Source organism: Aedes aegypti, chromosome 2, assembly GCF_002204515.2.
Source record: "Aedes aegypti strain LVP_AGWG chromosome 2, AaegL5.0 Primary Assembly, whole genome shotgun sequence".
Taxonomy (NCBI): Eukaryota; Metazoa; Arthropoda; class Insecta; order Diptera; family Culicidae; genus Aedes; species Aedes aegypti.
The window spans coordinates 409721017-409740166 of NC_035108.1; the positions used below are offsets into that span (position 1 = coordinate 409721017).

The 19150-nt window shown below is 38.1% G+C and overlaps 1 protein-coding gene across 1 annotated transcript in view; it reads left to right on the plus strand.

Moving 5' to 3' along the window:
- Positions 1-1273: 1273 nt before the first annotated feature.
- Positions 1274-19150, plus strand: part of LOC5569062 (neural-cadherin) — a 693697-nt gene continuing 675820 nt past the window's right edge. The window contains exon 1 of the mRNA XM_021847327.1: positions 1274-2306. Within this exon, the coding sequence (XP_021703019.1) occupies positions 2273-2306 (34 nt within the window). The 5' untranslated portion in view covers positions 1274-2272. The remainder of the gene's footprint in view (positions 2307-19150) is intronic.

Sequence of the window (19150 nt, forward strand, 5' to 3'; positions counted from 1 at the left end):
CCCTATTGTCGTACTAGTAGCTTTTTACGGCCGTTTTGCTACAAATCTTTGCAAAATATTTTTAACATGAAGCTCAGGAACCATTTACCTAAGTACCATTGATACACAACTTGATTTTGTTAAAAAAAAGGATCGAAATATAGTTTTGCTTATAATTTAAGCTCCCTTGCATCTATAGGAAACCTATTGTTCTTATAGTAGCACTACTAAGAAAATATATTTTTCAGAAACGAAATAATTAATTAAATTAGAATTTAATAAGAAATTTTGATCCACTTATTAAAGCAAAAGTGTAAAAGTTTTGTAAAAACACGGTTTTGATTTGTATTTTGCTTTGTATTATAAGCTATAGTAGCACAAGCAACAATAAACAAAAAAAAATGTTTTCGTATTTTATGTGTTTTTTTTTCACACAACCGTGATAAAAAGCTTTGAGACATAAAAGTAATGCCACTGGCTTTATTTTTCGATTTAATTCGAATATTTGTTTTTAGTTGTTCTTAGTCATGCGGCTTCATCGACTCTATATGTATTTTATTCCAGTAAATTTGTTGGTTATTTCTCTTCTTTGTGAGTAATTTATCCGTGTTTCTTTAAAGAAATGTTAATTTCATTTCAAACGCTAGGCTCCAGAACAACAAAGTTTAGCATTAAGCATAAGTCCTCGTGGAGTTTATTCTTAATGCAACTTGAGTCTTTATATTAAACATTGTGACTGTTCATCCATGAACACTTTATGAGCCTACTGAATTCATAGAAAAGATCCCTTGAAAAATACTTTATTTTGTATAGCAAAATTTGTCTAAAACAATATCTATTTTATGAGCAACTTTTTCATTACAAGAAAACAAAAAATCAGTATCGAAATATAACTAGTGATGTAGTGAGTTCATTGGTTAGAATTATATGATTAGTAAATGGTGCGATGGTTTTTGTTTGAAAATAGATAGTAATTTCTTTTTTTTAAGCTACCCGGGAAATATGAAAATCCTGGGAAATACGGGAATCCCGGGAAACAGAAAATCATTTCCTGGGAAACGGGATTCCCGGGAAATCTCAATTCCCGGGAAAGCTTCTAAATTATATCAATCCAGAAAAAAAGTTGAATCGAAATTTGTTCTGCTACCATTTTCTCACAATGAAAACTACTCTACGACAACTTGACACGATTTAGCGGTTAGTTATACCGAAGCATTCAAAATCCTCGCACAGATTGAATCAACCGCACTCGGACTAACTTTATTTCTCCTCTCCACTCTCTTTCACAGAACCAAATTATCCAACAATAAAGCCACAAAGTGAAACTCACCAGCCAAGAGTGCACTGGAAAACTGTTCGGATTGCTTCCATCGTTGGGAAAACCAACACACGGGAAGAAGCAAGTGGCGAACTGTGATCAAAGGCCACATTGGCGAACTTTAGACGATGGTATTAGAAATGCTTGCCTGCTGCATACTTACCTGTCTGAGTTTCCCGAGTACCAAACTCAGCTCCGTGGAGTAAACTCGCCAGTCAACGTGCTCAATCACTTCCGCCTCTCCCATCACCACCTCGCCTACGCCAGCACCTGTCAGTGTGGTGGCAATAAATCGATCCTCTTTGAAGAAGAGAGCCCTCCCGTCGGAAACGAAAAAAAAAATTCGATAAACTTCGACAGACGAAAACTTTGAGACCAAGACGTGGGATTGTAACTTGAAGACGGACTCGCTTGATGAAAAGAAAAAGTATAACTTTCAACAACCAACAGAGAGAGAGGAAAAAAGTGTAAAAAATAACAAGCAAGTGCTTAAAATCGAGCAAAAAAGAGGAACCAGTTGAAGTCAGAAAAAAAGCAAATACCAGAGAAAGCAATAAACGTAGAATTTCCGCAAAACCAAACGATTTTCCTTCGGAAGAGGGAAACTTTATTCGAGAAATTAAGGGAAAATAAGAAATCGTGAAGAAGTGCTTCAGTAGAGTTGGCAAAGCTGCAATCAAAAGAAGAAGGAAAAAAGATGAAATACTGAAGAAGGTGAACTACATTTCCTCGTCGGTACAAGTGAGGGTGTTTGCTGGAAAAAGAGGGTATAAAGCGTCCTCAGACAAAATAAGTCATTTTCCAGCTCCAAGAACTCCGAGTATGAGCAAATCAAAAACGCAGTAGAAAACAGAATCCAGGCGCGCGGTCGAGTGTTCGAGTGTTTGAGTGAGTGTGTGCCATATTCCCAAACTGGCGAAACCGTACGATTGCCACTTTTATGCTGCTGCCACGGTACAATACTAGTCCAGACCAATGAATGTGGTTCTACTGTTGCAGATTATAATCGGTAAGTGGGTATAATGTTTTTCTCGCTTTCATGTTTTCACTATGAGCTTTCAAGGTTTGTCGGGGTTTCGAGGGAAGTGCAATAAAAGTAATCTTGACATGGGATACGAGATGGTTGCATTGAGTTGTGAACTTTGAAGTTGTTGGGAGAACAACAAAACAAAAAAATATATATGGAAAATAAACCATTTTTGTACAAAAACAAACCACGCAAGCGATTTCGTCCTTTGGCGGAGAGGCCAGTGTCATCCGCAAACAAAGATTTTTGACATCCCTGAGGTAACTCAAGTAAGTCAGATGTGAAAATATTGTGTAAAATTGGTCCCAAGATGCTGCCTTGAGGAACACCAGCTCTTACAGGAAGTCTTTTAGACTTGGAGTTTTTTTTTTATTCTTTATTAGTATCATTCCAAACATTGCATTCATTTCTTATATTCAGGTGTTCTGTGTTAGACAAAATATCATTCTAATCTGGTATAACAAAATAAAGTTTTTATTAACATTTTATTAACCACATATTACATTTCATTCGCCGTAGCAGTTACGAATTTTTACAGGTAAGTTGATTACACCTGCTTATCAGAGAAAAAAAAAACGCTTTCAATTTACTTAACCAAAATATATACCACATTTATCGTGGCGATAGATGTTTGTCTAAAATTATTAATTATTTCATTTGACATTTGCTCCAATGCTTCAACATTTGCTATTCTATGCAACTCATTACTACTATACCAGGGAGGAAGCTTCAGAATCATTTTCGAAATTTTATTTTGAATCCTCTGCAGAGCTTTCTTCCTGGTATTACAACAGCTAGTCCAGATTAGTACAGTATACAACATGGCTGGCCTTAAAATTTGTTTTAAGATCAAAAGCTTGTTCTTGAGACAAAGTTTCGATTTTCTGTCAATAAGTGGATAGAGACATTTTAAATATTTGTTACATTTGGCTTGAATGCCCTCAATGTGATTTTTGAAAGTTAAATTCATATGAGCCCTAGATACTTAACTTCATCTGACCAATTTATTGGAACCCCTCTCATCGTAACAACATGTCTACTTGAAGGTTTCAAATACAGAGCTTTTGGTTTATGTGAGAATATTTAAAGTTGAGTTTTGGAAGCATTATGAGAAATCTTCCATTTTTGCAAGTATGGAGAAAAACATATCCAAACATTTTTGCAATCTACTACAGATGACACGCAGGCTTCGTCCTTTGGCGGAGAGGCCTGTGTCATCCGCAAACAAAGGTTTTTGACATCCCTGAGGTAACTCAAGTAAGTCAGATGTGAAAATATTGTGTAATATTGGTCCCAAAATGCTACCTTACATGTTGTTACCCCAATGTGCTTACATGTCTTTCAGACAAGGATTTCAGATAATTAACCTGAAGTGTACGATTTGACAGATAACTTTGGATTATTCTAACAATGTATGTTGGAAAATTAAAGTTTTTTAATTTACAATCAAGCCTTCATGCCAAACGCTGTCGTATGCTTTTTCTATGTCTAGAAGAGCAAGACCAGTAGAATAGCCTTCAGATTTGTTGGAACGGATCAAAATTGTTACACGTAAAAGTTGATGAGTGGTCGAATGTCCATGGCGGAATCTGAACTGTTCATTGGCAAAAATTGAATTTCCGTTGATGTGGACCATCATTCTGTTCAAAATAACATTTTCAAAAAGTTTACTGATTGAGGAAAGCAAACTGGTTGGACGATAGATGGAAGCAGGGACGAAAATATTCAATCTACCCTCGCCTACATTGATACTTGCTGGGTAGAATCTTCGTTGATTTTTATTTGTTTTTATCCTCACCTTGACAACACAACAAAGATTGGCAAAGCGCTTGCGCAAGATTGTCAGTTTCCTTTTGACCTGCTGCTACTCAACCGCTTTTTGATAATCGGAAACAAAAATGATATTCATTCTAACCAGCTTGACTTTTTTACATTCCGCTTCGGGCAGCTCTGTCGTCCTGCTTAGTCGCGCTTAGTCGACGACTAAGAAGCTATTCTCAGATTTTTTTTAGAATTTTTCACCCGAAGACATAAAAAATAATGTATGAAATCAACAACAATCTAACGCCCCATAAGATATCAATCGAAATTTTCAACCTGTACCTACCAACGCCCTGGAGTAATTTAAACCTATTTGCATAGAATTTCATATATATCATGAGCATATCACCGCCCTGTAGAAAATCAATCGAAATTTACGAGCTGCATCAACGCCCTAGAGTAATTTCACCACATCGAATGGAAATTCCAGGCATTGTAAACGCCTTAGAATAATTTGACCTTATTCCACATATATCAAAATCGAAAACTCCAAGCAGTATCAACGTCCTGGAGTAATTTGTCCCATATAGAGCCGTAACATCCTAACGCCCTATATGACATCAATAAAAATTTCAAGCTTTTTCAACACCTTGGAGTAACTTGACCTCACCTTATGTAGACCAAGTGCATCTTTACGCACCACATCACTTGAATGGTCCGAGCAACAACGCCCTAGAGTAATTTGGACTCATGCCATGTAAATCAGTTGCATCTTAACGCCCTAAGGGACAAATGTCAAGATGTATAAATGCCCTTGACTAATTTTACCTTGTCTTACGTAGATGTGGTGCACCTCAGTTCCCTGCATCGATTGAAAACTTCAATCTGTATTGACGCCCTAGAGTAATTTAAACTTTTCTCATATAGATCAGCTGCATTTTACGACCCTGTAGGACATTATTTAAAAATTTCAAACTGCATAAACGCCCTGGATTAATTTGACTTCATCCCATGTAAATCAAGTGCATCTTGACGCCCTGTATGACATCAATAGAAACTCCAAGCTCTATCAACGCCCTAGAGTAATTTGACCTTATCCCATATCGATCAAATACATCTCAATGCCCTGTAGGACAACAATTGAAAATTTAAGCTTTATCTGGGAAAATTTGACATCATTTTTCGTAGACCAAGTGCATCTTTAAGCCCTGTAGTACATTAATCGAATATTCGTGATATTAAGTGATTTGACCTTGTTCCATGTAAATAAGTTGAATTTTAACGCCCTGTGGGACAATTGTCAAAATGTATAAACGCCCTTCACTAAGTTGACCTTGTCTTACGTAGATCAGGTGCACCTCAATGCCCTGTATCGATTGAACATTCCAATCGGTATTGATGCCCTGGAGTTATTTGACCTTGTCTCACGTAGATCTTAGATAAGGTGCATATTAACGCCATGTGGGACATCAATTGGAAATTCCATGCTGTATCATCGTCCTGAAGTAATTTGGACTCGTCTCATGTAAATCAACTTTATGTTAACGCCCTGTTCGATATCTATTTTCCTTGTATTTTGACCTTGTTGTCTTACATAGATCAGGTGACTTAATGCTCTGTTTCCATTGAAAATTCCAAGCTGTATCAACGCCCTGGAGTATTTTGACCTCATTCTATGTAGATCAGGTACATCTCAACACCCTGTAGGACATACATTAAAAATTCCAAACTTTAGCAACGCCCTGGAGTAATTTGGCCTTCTTTCACGTAGTTCAGAAACATCTTAACGCTTTGTATAACATCAATCGATCAAGCTATATCAACGGTCTGAAGTGATTTGACTAAATTCCATATTGATCTTTGTGAGATCTGGAGCATATTTACGCCCTGTTGAAAATCAATTGTAATTTCTTGGCAGTATCAACGCCCTGCAGTAATTTGATTGGAGTGACTGACTTATCCTATGATGATCAGGTACATCTCAACGCCCTGTATGACATTAATTAAAAATTCCAAGCTCTATCAATATCCTGCAGTAATTTAACCTTAGTCCACATTAATGAATTAAATCGTAACGCCCCGTAAAAATCAATCAATTTTTTTAATCTGTATCAACGCCCTGAAGTGATTATACCTTGTTTCACGTAGATAAGCTGCAACTTAACGCCCTGTAAGAAACCAATTAAATTTTGTTTGCTTTGTGACCTTAACTAATGTATATCAAGTGAAGAGTAGTGTTTGGTTCTTTCCGTTTTATATGTTGTTTAAAATATCTACAGTTTGTCTTTACTATTTATCAAACGATTGTGCCACTTTTCCTCGAATGTCCTTTCCGCGAATGACAGTTTCCAGAATAACCTTTTTCCTCGAATGCCATTTTTCCGAATGGTTTGTCTCTTCGAGAAGTGATGCAGTTCATGAAGGTGCAAGAATAGTTCGCAGTGTGCGTACCGTTCACTACCCTGAGTTGTGAAACGGGATCCCTTAATTTAATGGGTATTACTATGGCTGTACGCGCTTGATCCCTAATATTCGGTATTGTTAAAGAAAATGTTGGTTAAATTATCTCAAGAAATCCTTTGATAAAAGCACGTGATTATTAAGAAGCCCAAGACCACTCTCGAAGTTTGATGAAATATGGTATAGTTTAGAAATGAAAGAATCTTTAACTTATATGTTCTTATGACAGTCAGTTAACACCCTTGTTTTTTTTCTGGACCAATAATTTTCATGTGATAGTGATAATTTTCATAATCAAGTATACACCACGAGCAGCATTTTTGTGTTTTTAAATTTGATGAAATAGGTTTGAAAACCATCTGTAATTGATACTTGGAAATTTCAAGATTCACTAATATATCTATCGTAAAACTACCGTTTTGCTTAGAAATCCGGACACCTAAGAGGCAGTGCGACTTCAAACTTAAATTTCATAAGCAAATTCTTGTATATCTTGAAGCTATAATATATTTCCACACCACACGTAGTTCAATTTTTGTTGCTGTGCAAACAAAAATACAATTCTTTAATGAATGTTCGAATCCTCTGAGCAGAATCTCAAATAAAGAAACTTTAAAGTAGATGGAGTATCGTGTACCTTTTAATTCCGCTCCTAAATACTTATCTTTGACAGATACGCGTATTTCGACTACCACTTGCAGTCTTCTTCAGTGTCAGTTACTCGTATCCACTGGATCCAGTGGATACGAGTAACTGACACTGAAGAAGACTGCAAGTGGTCGTCGAAATACGCGTATCTGTCAAAGATAAGCATTTAGGAGCGGAATTAAAAGGTACACGGTACTCCATCTACTTTAAAGTTTCTCTAAAAATACAATGTTTGAGGAAAATCTCACTACCGTGGTGAATCAAAATCCGGACGGTACCAATATCCGGACACTCTGGTAACTTTTACTGAATACAATGTGAATTTGAATAATTATGTGGTTTTAAATATTCACATCTGAGCTTTATAACATTGCTCATGATTTGACTACAATTTGATCTAGTAGCCATTGTCATATAATTAATAAACATAAAAATAAAAATCAAACATAAGTTTGACACCATTATATCGTAGTGCAGTTTTCGTAGTTCAAGTCATTCAGCAAAACAAAGAGCGGTCAAGTTAACGATAATTTCAATGACATTGTATGCGAATTGTTGCAAACCATAGTTTGTGTTTAAGTATGTTAGATAAATGATTGGAACACTTCAAAACTGTGAAAAAATGTGTAAAAGGACATTTTTTCGTGTGATAAGTGAGTGTCCGGATTTGTGAACCATGGATTTGAAATCCAAACGCTATACGTTTAACTTGTAGTTTGCTTGAGTGAATATCTATTTTGTAGTAAAAATGCACCGAAAACTGAAATAAATGCAAGAAAAAGTGGATGGTCGTGTATGAAATTAAATTGTAGTGGAAAAGTCGTATGATGGTATCAGGTATCAGAAGGCCGGCTCCAAAGGCACGTTCCCCACCAGTTGGGAGATTTGTGCCATCGCCATATTTGAGCCTATTTCATCATCTACCCGATGGGAGAGGAAAGGGAAGGGAAAGATGGGAGGAAATAGGAGTGGGGTCCCTTGAAGAGGGAAGATCGCATAAGCGAAATGAGAGCATGTAGCTCCATACCACAATGGGTTCGAACAGCGCCCTAAAAAGGGCACTGCAAAACGCATGAGCGTAAAGAGAGCCTATAGCTCATTACCACAGCGGGTTAAGAATAACAGGATGTCCTGAAGATTCAGGCTTCTGTATTCAGTTTCACTTAATAAGTGTTTACCAAGTAATTGGAATCGCATTTGCGCAAAAACTGGACAGTTACATATCAGGTGATACGAAGTTCCATAATCGGAGTCACAACTATCACACACAAATGAGTCAGCACGCTGAATATTTGCCATGTGATAGTTGAGTCGGCAGTGGCCTGTCAACGCTCTGACCAAGAGACTGCAATTCTGCTTTGACAGATTTGTTAAATACTTCGCCACCTTTGGAGATGGCTCAGTAATATACAATTTTGTTTGACGACACGACTCCAAACTATTCCAATATTGCTTGTGCTGAGTTGCCGCCCAAGAGTTTATCTGAAGCTTCACCCAGCACTTCGAAATTGGAATAGCCGGCTCAGGGCCAATGAAGTCATGCGATGCTCCATCGCGAGCTAGCTCATCAGCCAATTCATTTCCAGCGATGGAAGAATGGCCAGGTACCCATACAAGGTTTACAGAGTTGACTGAATTCAGTTCCTCAATTTGAGTTCGACATGCGATAACAAGCTTCGACCTTGAGTTGGTCGAAGCGAGAGCTTTTATAGCAGCTTGACTATCTGAACAGAAGTATATGACTTTACCCATTACGCGCTGTTGAAGTGCTGATTGCACTCCACACATAAGGGCAAATATTTCCGCCTGAAAAACGGTGCAGTTTCTACCAAGTGAGTAAAACTGATTCAGCCTTAGCTCACGAGAATATACTCCTGCACCAGCTCTACCTTCAAGAAGGGAGCCATCAGTGTAACATACTATATTGTTTGATATACTTCTTTCCAAATAGCCAGACGTCCACTCTTCCCGTGAAGGGAATTGTGTGGTAAATGTCCTGTAAGGAAAGTTACAAGCAATTGTGAGATCACTTGGAGCAAGGACAATTTTGTCCCAATTCACCAAAAGTGGAAACAACGAAGTGTGTGTAGATCTACGATTCACTGGATTTTTCTCCAGTAGATCCAGTACCCATGAACGGTAAGAGCAAGAAAGTGCTTCTTGTTCAAGATATATGTGTAGTGGCGCAACGTCGAAAAGGGCCTCGAGCGCTGCTGTGGGAGTTGTAGAGAACGCACCAGACATCGCCATCAAGCACATCCTTTGGAGATGGCCCAATTTTGATTGGATTGTTCTCACTTCGCCCTTTTGCCACCACACAAGACATCCATATGCCAATATTGGTCGAACAACTGTTGTGTAAATCCATTTGATATATTTGGGTTTGAGGCCCCAAGTTTTACCAAAGGTTCGCCGGCATTGACCGAAGGCCATACAAGCTTTTTTGACTCTGAAATCAATGTGAGCTGTCCATAAAAGTTTGGAATCTAGAATGACTCCGACATACTTTACTTGATCAGTCACATTAATCTCAGTGCCAAAAAGACGTAAAGGTCGAATTCCATCGCGGTTTCGTCTTTCCGTAAAAAGAACAATAGATGTTTTATTCGGGTTAACCGAAAGGCCATATTGGCGACACCAACTCTCGACTACCTGAAGAGCACTTTGCATCAGGTCGAATAGGGTGCTTATGCACATACCAACTATCAGAGCTAGATAGTCGTCGGCAAATCCATAAGTTGGAAAACCGCAATTATTGAGTTGCCTCAATAGCGTATCTGCTACGAGATTCCACAAAAGTGGTGACAAGACTCCCCCTTGGGGGCATCCGCAAACACTCAATTTTCGAATCGCTGCTTGACGCAATGTCGAGAAGAGATGTCGGTTTTTGAGCATTTGATGAATCCAATTGGTAATCATTGTAGGTAGCCCATGGTTTCGTGCGGCTTCCAATATGGCATCGAAAGACACGTTATCAAAGGCACCCTCAATATCCAAGAAAACACCCAAGCACGATTGCTTCTGAGCGAATGCTTTCTCGATATCGTATACAACTTTGTGTAAAAGAGTCACAGTGGACTTTCCAGATTGGTAAGCATGTTGATTCACATGAAGAGGCATGTTTGCCAAATAAACATCACGGATGTGATGATCGATAATGCGTTCCAGACATTTCAGAAGAAAAGAGGTCAGACTGATTGGTCTAAAACTCTTCGCTTCCTCATACGATGCACGTCCTCCTTTTGGGATAAACTTTACAGTAATATCACGCCAGGATTTGGGAATGTACCCGGTAGCAAAACTGCTTACAAGTAGCTTTTTCAAAACATGTTTGATAGACTCAAATCCCTTTTGGAGCAGAACAGGATAAATCCCATCCGCTCCCGGAGATTTGAAAGGAGCAAAACTATTAAGTGCCCATTGAATCGATTCAGTAGTTACGATACTGCGAGCCGAGGCCAGAGACTCGTAACTACATGAAAAGACATTTGGTTCATCCGTAGATGCTATGTCCACACATCCGGGGAAGTGTGTATTGAATAAACATTCTAAAACTTCTTCATCGGAAGAAGTAAAGTCACCATTAGGTAAGCGAATTTCGTTCACTTGGAAATCCTTAGATTTTGCAAGAATTTTGTTCAACCGACTGACTTCACTCAAACTGGAAACATTTGTACAAAGGTTTTTCCAGCCGGATCGTTCAGCAGAACGAAGAGCCTTCTTGTAAGCCTTGCGAGCTGACTTGAACGACTCTGATCCAGCTGAACGGCGTCTGTTCCAACTCCTTCTACATTGTTTCCTGAGTCTAGTCAGATCGGAATTCCACCATGGGGTCCCTCTTGTAGTCTTTACAGACCGCAGAGGACATGCTTCTTCAAAAGCTTCCATAATGTAGGATGTTGTAGTATCAACGGCATCATCCAGATCACTTGGATTTTCAATGGACGGAGAATATCCATGAAATTTGGTCGCAACCAATTCAATGTAGAGTTCCCAGTTTGTTGACCGAGGATTCCTAAAACGCAAAGTCTGCGCAGTTACATTTGAATGTTCAAAGAAGATGTAGCGATGATCAGATAATGATTCCTCATCTGATACATGCCAATTCGTCAACTCGTGACTGATTCTATTCGAGCAGAGCGTTATGTCTAACACTTCTTCTCTATTAGAAACCATGAAGGTTGGGCGATTGCCTATGTTAAGTAATCCAAGGTCTGTACTACTTAAGTATTCCATCAGACTGGAGCCTCTCAAATTGATATCCGAGCTGCCCCAGATGATGTGATGAGCATTGGCATCACTGCCCACAATCAGCGGAAGGGCTTTTGTTACGCAGTGTACGACAACTCGTTTGAAGTCATCCGTTGGGGATGGTTCATCATGTGGTAAATATACCGAACAATAGACGTATTTCCTGTTGAGGTCACCAACAGAAACATCAATTGTGACAGCACATACATCTCTGGTCGTCAACTCAGAAATGAGTGTAGCAACGATTGCTTTATTTACGAGCACGCATGCGCGGGGCATGGAGCGCGAGTTTGCCATTTCAAGCTTGCTAAAAATAGCAAAAACTGGGTCCACAAGGTTACCTAGATAGAAGTTCCCTCTACGAAAGTAGGGTTCTTGAACTAGCGCCACTTGGGCTGCACCATTTTGCATGAGTCTGCAAAGATTGATCGTTGCTGTTCTTTTATGCTGAAGATTGATCTGAGCTAACCTAACCGTAGCCACTACCCAAACTAGGCAGGATTAAGCTTTTTGCAATCTCAGCACGAAAAAGACCAGCAACGAAAAAAACCAGATCGGTATCTATTTAAAGTCGCCAAAGGCGAAAGAGCACAGAATACACTGTGTAAAACGCATAATGCGAATCCATATAGGTGATAATTTAAATTAAATGTCAACATATTCATAATCCCACCCTTATTAAGCCTCAAGATAGAGACTGAAGAAGGGCAGCCGATTATCTCGGAGAAATACAAGGTCACCTGCACCATTGCTCCGGGTAGCACAGGAAGGACTCAATACTGTGGAGGGCGCCCTGGTACCCCACAGGCTCCGTTTGCGGTTAGGTTTTATTTAGACCCCCCTAACCATTCATTCTTAGGCACGGTACGCATCACACCATAAATTAGGGGTCACCTGTGAGGTGGACTTTTACCACCGGAACAGGCAGTCCGTAGTGTTAATTCTTAGCCAGTTGAAACAACCGCTACCGACACTACGCGGCTATCTAGGCTGCTCGGGAAAAGGAGGTTAATATTGATGATTAACTCCTGACGTGCCCAATTAGCCATTTTTTTGTAGTAAAAATGCACCGAAAACTGAAATAAATGCAAGAAAAAGTGGATGGTCGTGTATGAAATTAAATTGTAGTGGAAAAGTCGTATGATGACGATTGTTGCAGATTATTTGCTCGCGGCTACAACCAAACGATATGAGTTACCGAAATACAGAATTATCTTGATTATTCATTTTTAAAAACATTATTACCGTTTTGTCTCAAATTCCGAACAGACTCAAATTCCGAACACCTTGTCGTAATTGTTATATTTATAATGGATATAGTATACTTATATTAAGATATTTTGCATTGGGGTAATTTCCATACAGTAAGAATGATTGTAACGAGATTTTTATGCATTTACAGCGCCTACTTTTAAAATAGTAAGCATTTGCAAAAAAGTGACAGCGCACAAGTTATGAAAAAGTGCACCTGCTAGCAATTTATGCTCAAACCGGCTTCGTTACTATTTCAGTTATTTCAGTGTTGTTTCGCGATTTTGTTTGATTTGTTTCGTACTACAAGATAACTTGAGGTAAGAATAATTGATTGTTGAACAACTTAGTGCCAATTTTGGGCAAAAATCCTACAAAAATCAATAAAATATGTAGTGTTCGTAATATGAATCATGTTCTGAAGCTTGATTCAAATGTCGAACATAGTGTAAGAATCTTTATTTCAGGTGCTTGCATCGTGTGAAATGGAAGCTAAAAAAGAAAACATTCAACGAGCGTTGGAATCTGTAGCTGGCGGTACATCTCTCCGAGCGGCAGCTAAGATGTTCAACATCCGTGTAACAACGCTGTATGATCGGAAAAAAGCAGTCAATCGTAGAGATGCCGCTGGAAAACCCACTGTATTATCACCAAGTGAGGAGTTGGAGATTGTTGGCTGGTTGGAGGACATGGCCGCAGCAGGTCATCCGATATGCGAGGAGATCCTCAAAATCAATGTGGCCCAGTACGCTAAGCAGTTGGGAAAATCGGAAGCATTCCGATCTGGAATACCCTCACGTGGCTGGGTTTTGCGCTTTCTAAAAAGGCATCCAACGATTTCGAAGCGAACTGCAAATCCCATTTCGAAAAGGCGGATTGTCACGCCGGATGAAGTTCGTTTATGGTTCCAGGAAGTTGAGCGGTATCTCGCAAAGCACGATTACCTGGACATTCTGAACCATCCTGACCGCATTTTCAATATGGATGAAAGTGCTTTCGAAATGGCCCCAAATCCTCGCAAGAAAAAAGTTTTTGCTAAGCGAGGTATACGTATTGTTATATAATATATTATTCACCGGCTATTTAACATCTCTTTTTCTTTGTTGCAGGTACGAAAAACGTACAGTCCATTCAAGGAAATTCCAACCGTGAGTCATACACGGTACTGATGACTGGATCTGCTTCTGGAGTACTTGTGGCCCCTTTAGTTCTATTTCCGTACAAAGAAAGGCTGCCGCGAGATGTTTCCCAGAGTATCCCAAAAGGATGGGGTGTCGGGCGCACTGAGAGTGGTTGGATGAAGTCGGAAGCGTTTCTAGACTGCTTGAGGAACGTTTTCCATCCTTGGTTGCTCAAAAATAATGTGAAGCTTCCCGTCATTGTATTTGTCGATGGTCACCGTTCACATGCGACCTACGATACAGTTAATTTTTGTAAAAGTCATGGTATCATTTTGATCTGTTTGCCTCCGAATTCTACCCATTTCATCCAACCACTTGACGTTTCATTTTTTAAACCAATGAAAGCCGCTTGGGACACTGCACTGGTCAAGTGGCGATTCGACAACGGAGGAGCAATGATTTCAAAGCCGGACTTTGCTCCTCTTTTGAAACAAGCTATTGATTCGATGAACGGCATTGAACAAACATTGATCAATGGATTCAGAAAATGTGGCCTGCATCCGTGGAACTCCGAGGCCATTGATTATGCATCTTTTCCTGATCCATCTGCAGTTCATCAAAGCAAACAGCCAAACAATATTGTATCTACGACCTCTACGGAACCATTAAACCAGAGCATACCTTCAACAATTTTCCTTCGTGAACTAAATCGTCGGCTTTCACCTGAAGTTTTGGACACTTTCGAAGACCAGCGGCGTAATCTCATGTGGACTGGGGAGCTTGAAGCATCGCATCTCTTTAATTTATGGAGAACCATCAAAGATGAAGTAGACGGGCCACCGGAGTACTTTGAAATAGATCCAGCATTAGTTGGCCTCGATATTACCCTTGATGGAGAAGGAAGCGCTGTTTTGAATGAATGTGCTCCTAATGATGTTGATTGTAAGAAAGACGGGAGTGGTTATCTGTTCATTTTTGTAGAAAAGAAATCAAATTGATATTTTCAGATCAAAATGAAGATGCGAACTTTTTTGAGCATGAACGCCAAACCTGTGAAGTTATACAATTGGAGAATGACGAACATATGTTGGAGGAGTTGAATTTTGAGCGTAATTGAAAGAAATTAAAATTAAATATTTTTGTTTTTAATGTAAACAATACTTTAATTAAAGGTGATCGCTCTGATACGGTAGAGAACATTTCTCTATTACTGGGCTGTTCCGCAGAAAAAGACAAAGCTGTAGAGCGTAACTCAGAAGCTCAATCTTCTATCAAGAAAAGGAAACGATGCGCACCAGCAGTTGCGACTAGTGAGGCTTGGGAAGAGTTTTATAAAGAAGAACAAGAAATAAAAAAACAAATTCAACTTGCAAAACAAAAACGACAAGAAGAACGGAAACAAAAATCATTGGAAAAGGAAGAACAGAAGAAAATAAAAGCCGCGTTGAGGGTACTAAAGCAGCATGAAAGAGATGAACTGAAAGAACAGAAGAAGAAAGAAAGAGATGCAGTAAGAATTGAAAAAGCTAAAGAACGCCTGGAGAAAATGAAGAACAAAATGAAGAAACAAGCAAAAACTATAAATTAAGACAATGAAAAAACTATAGACAATTTAAACTTTACTGTAATTTCATCTCCACGATAACTGTTTTATTATTATTTCATTTACTATTGTAGTTATAATTCGACTTAATAAATATATGTATGATACACTGAGCGCAAAATCAACATATTTTTTTTTTCAATGCACTCTCCATGTAAAATATGTTTAAAGCCATTTTTGAGTGAAGGGTTTGATTTCACTTATTGTATTGCTGGTCACCTCCATAGTTGAGCAAAAAAAAAAATTGTCGGTGATTGTAGCACAGTCCTTTGCTACATATTTTAGCATGTGTCATCTTATTGGATCTCTAAATAGTCGAGCCAATTTTGCTGAGTAATGGTGCGACTGGTTGTTGGAATCCCGGCATAATAAAATTCAGTCTGTAACATAATTAAAAAATAAATCTTATTTATTTCCTGTTCAACAACCTGGAACACTCAAACAAACTTTTCCTTTTCCATTTGAAAATATGTGAGTGAGAAACAGCCATATTAAAAGAAGCAAAAGGATTTTTTCAAGAACAAGCCTATAATATTCGATTGATTTTCAACGACTCGTTTAAATAAGGTATTTTTCAAATGTTAATCGCATCAATGATTTAAATTGTACAGCATTAAATCAATAGTGCAAATTATTATATTATTTAATATATTCTGTAGTTTGCAGCTCAAATGAGCAAAACTATGCGTCATTCGATCACAATTAAAACAAAAATAATGAAACAAATTTATTCAATTCACCATGTTCGGAATTTGAGACAAAAGTGTTCGGAATTTGAGTCAGTAGCATAATTGGTGTTCGGAATTTGAATCAAAACTGACTGACATAGTTTTCAATTTTAAGCCTTAATTGTTTGTTTTTAAATATTTTTTTCGATGGTAACGTGAAAAATACACAAAAAGTCATCAATGAAGTGAATAACAGCCACACAAAATTGTGAAATTAGTTAATACAGTAACACTTAATATGCAAAAGTGCTTAAGTGTTCGGAATTTGAGACAAAACGGTATGTGCTTCCCTGTATTCAACAACAACAAATATGATAGAATAGTCACATTTAAGTTGAATTTTCTTTATTTTATTTGAATTAAGCTGGCTTAAACACGAATGTTCGGAAATTGATTCAAGAATGTCCGGTTTTTTTTTATTCACATGTCCGGATTTGAAAACAAGACATGTGTAATAAAAAACATTATTTCCATATTATATTCGTTATTTTAACTAGATATTTGCAATTATCATCAAGATAAAAGTCGAAACGATTCGTGACACGGTAGTGGGTTAATCAAATCTAATGCAAATATATTGCTATGGGAATTAGATCATGCTGCACCGCTTAAGCGTCCGGGTATTGATTCATCACGGTAAAATAAAAAAAAATAATCCATTGTATGTCTTGCTTCGAAATCCGGACATCGCTTTCGAGCTGATTCAAATTCCGGACACATTTGCTTCGGATTCCGGACACTCTTATTTAATTGAAAACTCAAAGATTTTGTAAGTATTTCATTCGAATTGAACTTTTAGCACTTTATTTAAGGTTATATCACCAGCTTTCAGTATTAAACTGTCAAACTATTTCGGACAATTAAACAGTCAAAACTGATGTGAAAAACAAAGATAAATCACACAACTCTCTTCTATCGCCGCATGAGATTCATTGACGTGCGACATCTGGAACTTAACGAGACACATTCTTTTCAAATTATTTTTCCGAAACGGAAGGTAACAATTTAGTTTTTTTTTACCGAATGTTCTCTAAATCACTTTTACAATCATCAATTGACCATTTTGATCATTATGATTAAAATAGAGGCACATTTTAATTCACATTCTCGGATGTCCGGCTTTTGAAGCAACTGGAAATCATGCTTCGTAATCCGGATACTTGAATTTAACCATTAAAGCAAGGAAAAGTAAAAGTAAAAATTTCTGCTCAAGAAATGGTCAAGAAATTTCCTACAGTGAGCTCCATTTGAAATGACATTTCTGTTCAACTGCGTACTGCGATCAAAGAAAAATGTCTTCTTGAGCATTTCTTGCAAGAAATTTCCCACGCATTGAGATAGGCGATTACTTTTGTGTTGAAGTGCATACTTCGCTTAATAAAGAAATGTTCATATAAATACCGGTAAATTTCACTAGCTGGCAACAAAAACACACTTTTTTTGCTCCTGTTAGTCACGTTTAACAACACAGACACGTATGTTGATTATGAAAACTTCAAGCACATATCCGAGCACCAACCTTAAGAAATTGTTTATCAGGCGGAAAATCAACTGACGATTTCACGCGCAGTTTATTTTTATTTTTGTTTTTATGATTTTAAAGCCTACTGCGATACAATGACATTCACAATAAACATTTAAAATCAAAGAATCGAACTGAGTGTTAACATTACAGTTACACTTTCTTAAACATGGCAAAACATAAGAAAATGTTCAAGGTGTCCGGCTTTCCAAGCGTCCGGCAATTCGCTGCAAAACGGTACAAAAGATAAAACCATTGCGAAATATATTGCAAACCATAGAAATTGTTGACTTTTTTTCATATTGTTATCACCTCAACAGCGATATTTTATTTGTAATTCAACCCTTTGGGGCCTGATTTTTTCCAAGAACTATTATACAGTTTTTTGAACGCCTTTCAATAGTTTTGGTGCTCAAAATGCTAAACATAACAAAAAATGATGACAAATATTTTTTTGGGAGGTGCTAGGTCTTCCAAACTACCCTTAAGTTCATAACTTGAAGTCTATGCTTGTAATAACAACCTTGTTCATCATACAAGGTGATGAACTGTAATCTACCGTATATTTTGAACCTTCTGAGTGTTAAGCTAATATTATCAGATCATTTCGAATGTTCTAGATTATCTAACTTGTCGGGATGTTCAGTACATAAGATCTACAACGCGATGAGAGTCAGGATTTAGTGGTAATAAATTAATAACCACGAGACGAAGCACTTCCGAAACATGGTGTATTCGACAAAGTTTCCAGTCCTAATTAGCGACATCTATTGGGAAGCATCCATAAATTATGTCACGTAAAAATATACTATTTTCAACCCCCTGCTTTTCACCTTTTGTTTGAGAACAATTTGTGAAAATGTCAGTAGAGTCTAAATGCGTAAACGAGTAGAAACACGTTTTGAATGTATGTGTTTGTCGACGAATCTTCTTCTTTTTTCTTGGTATATCGTTCCCACTGGGAGGAAGCTGGCTTCTCAGCTTAGTGTTAGTTTAGCACTTCCACATTTATTACCTGAGATCTTTCTCAGCTAATGACCTTTTTGCATGGATATATCGTGTGGCAGGCATGCGCCCATACTCTGTGCCCAAGGAAGTCAAGACTCTTTCCTTTACGAAAAGATCCGGTAATCGTCATACAAATCTCGAGCTCTACTTCTTTTTTGCAATCGTGCAACACGACTATCCGTGTAGAGGCGTCACTACTGTACTGTCACAGACAAACAGACGTAACACTCTTGAGAAGCTCATGGTACATGCGTTTAACGATGAATTTGAATTTCATTTGACCGATGCGATCGTTCCACCAGAGGCGCTAGTGTTCGACCGCTTTGACTTTTGATAGTGTACACGTTGCTGAATGATGCGAACAAAACTTACAGGCAATTCGTGTAGTAGTGTGCGTGTTAGGCAAACGTCAACTAAAAATCCATCATGGTAGACAGTGCTTCGCGCGGTTCTTGCAACAGATGGCAGTTCAT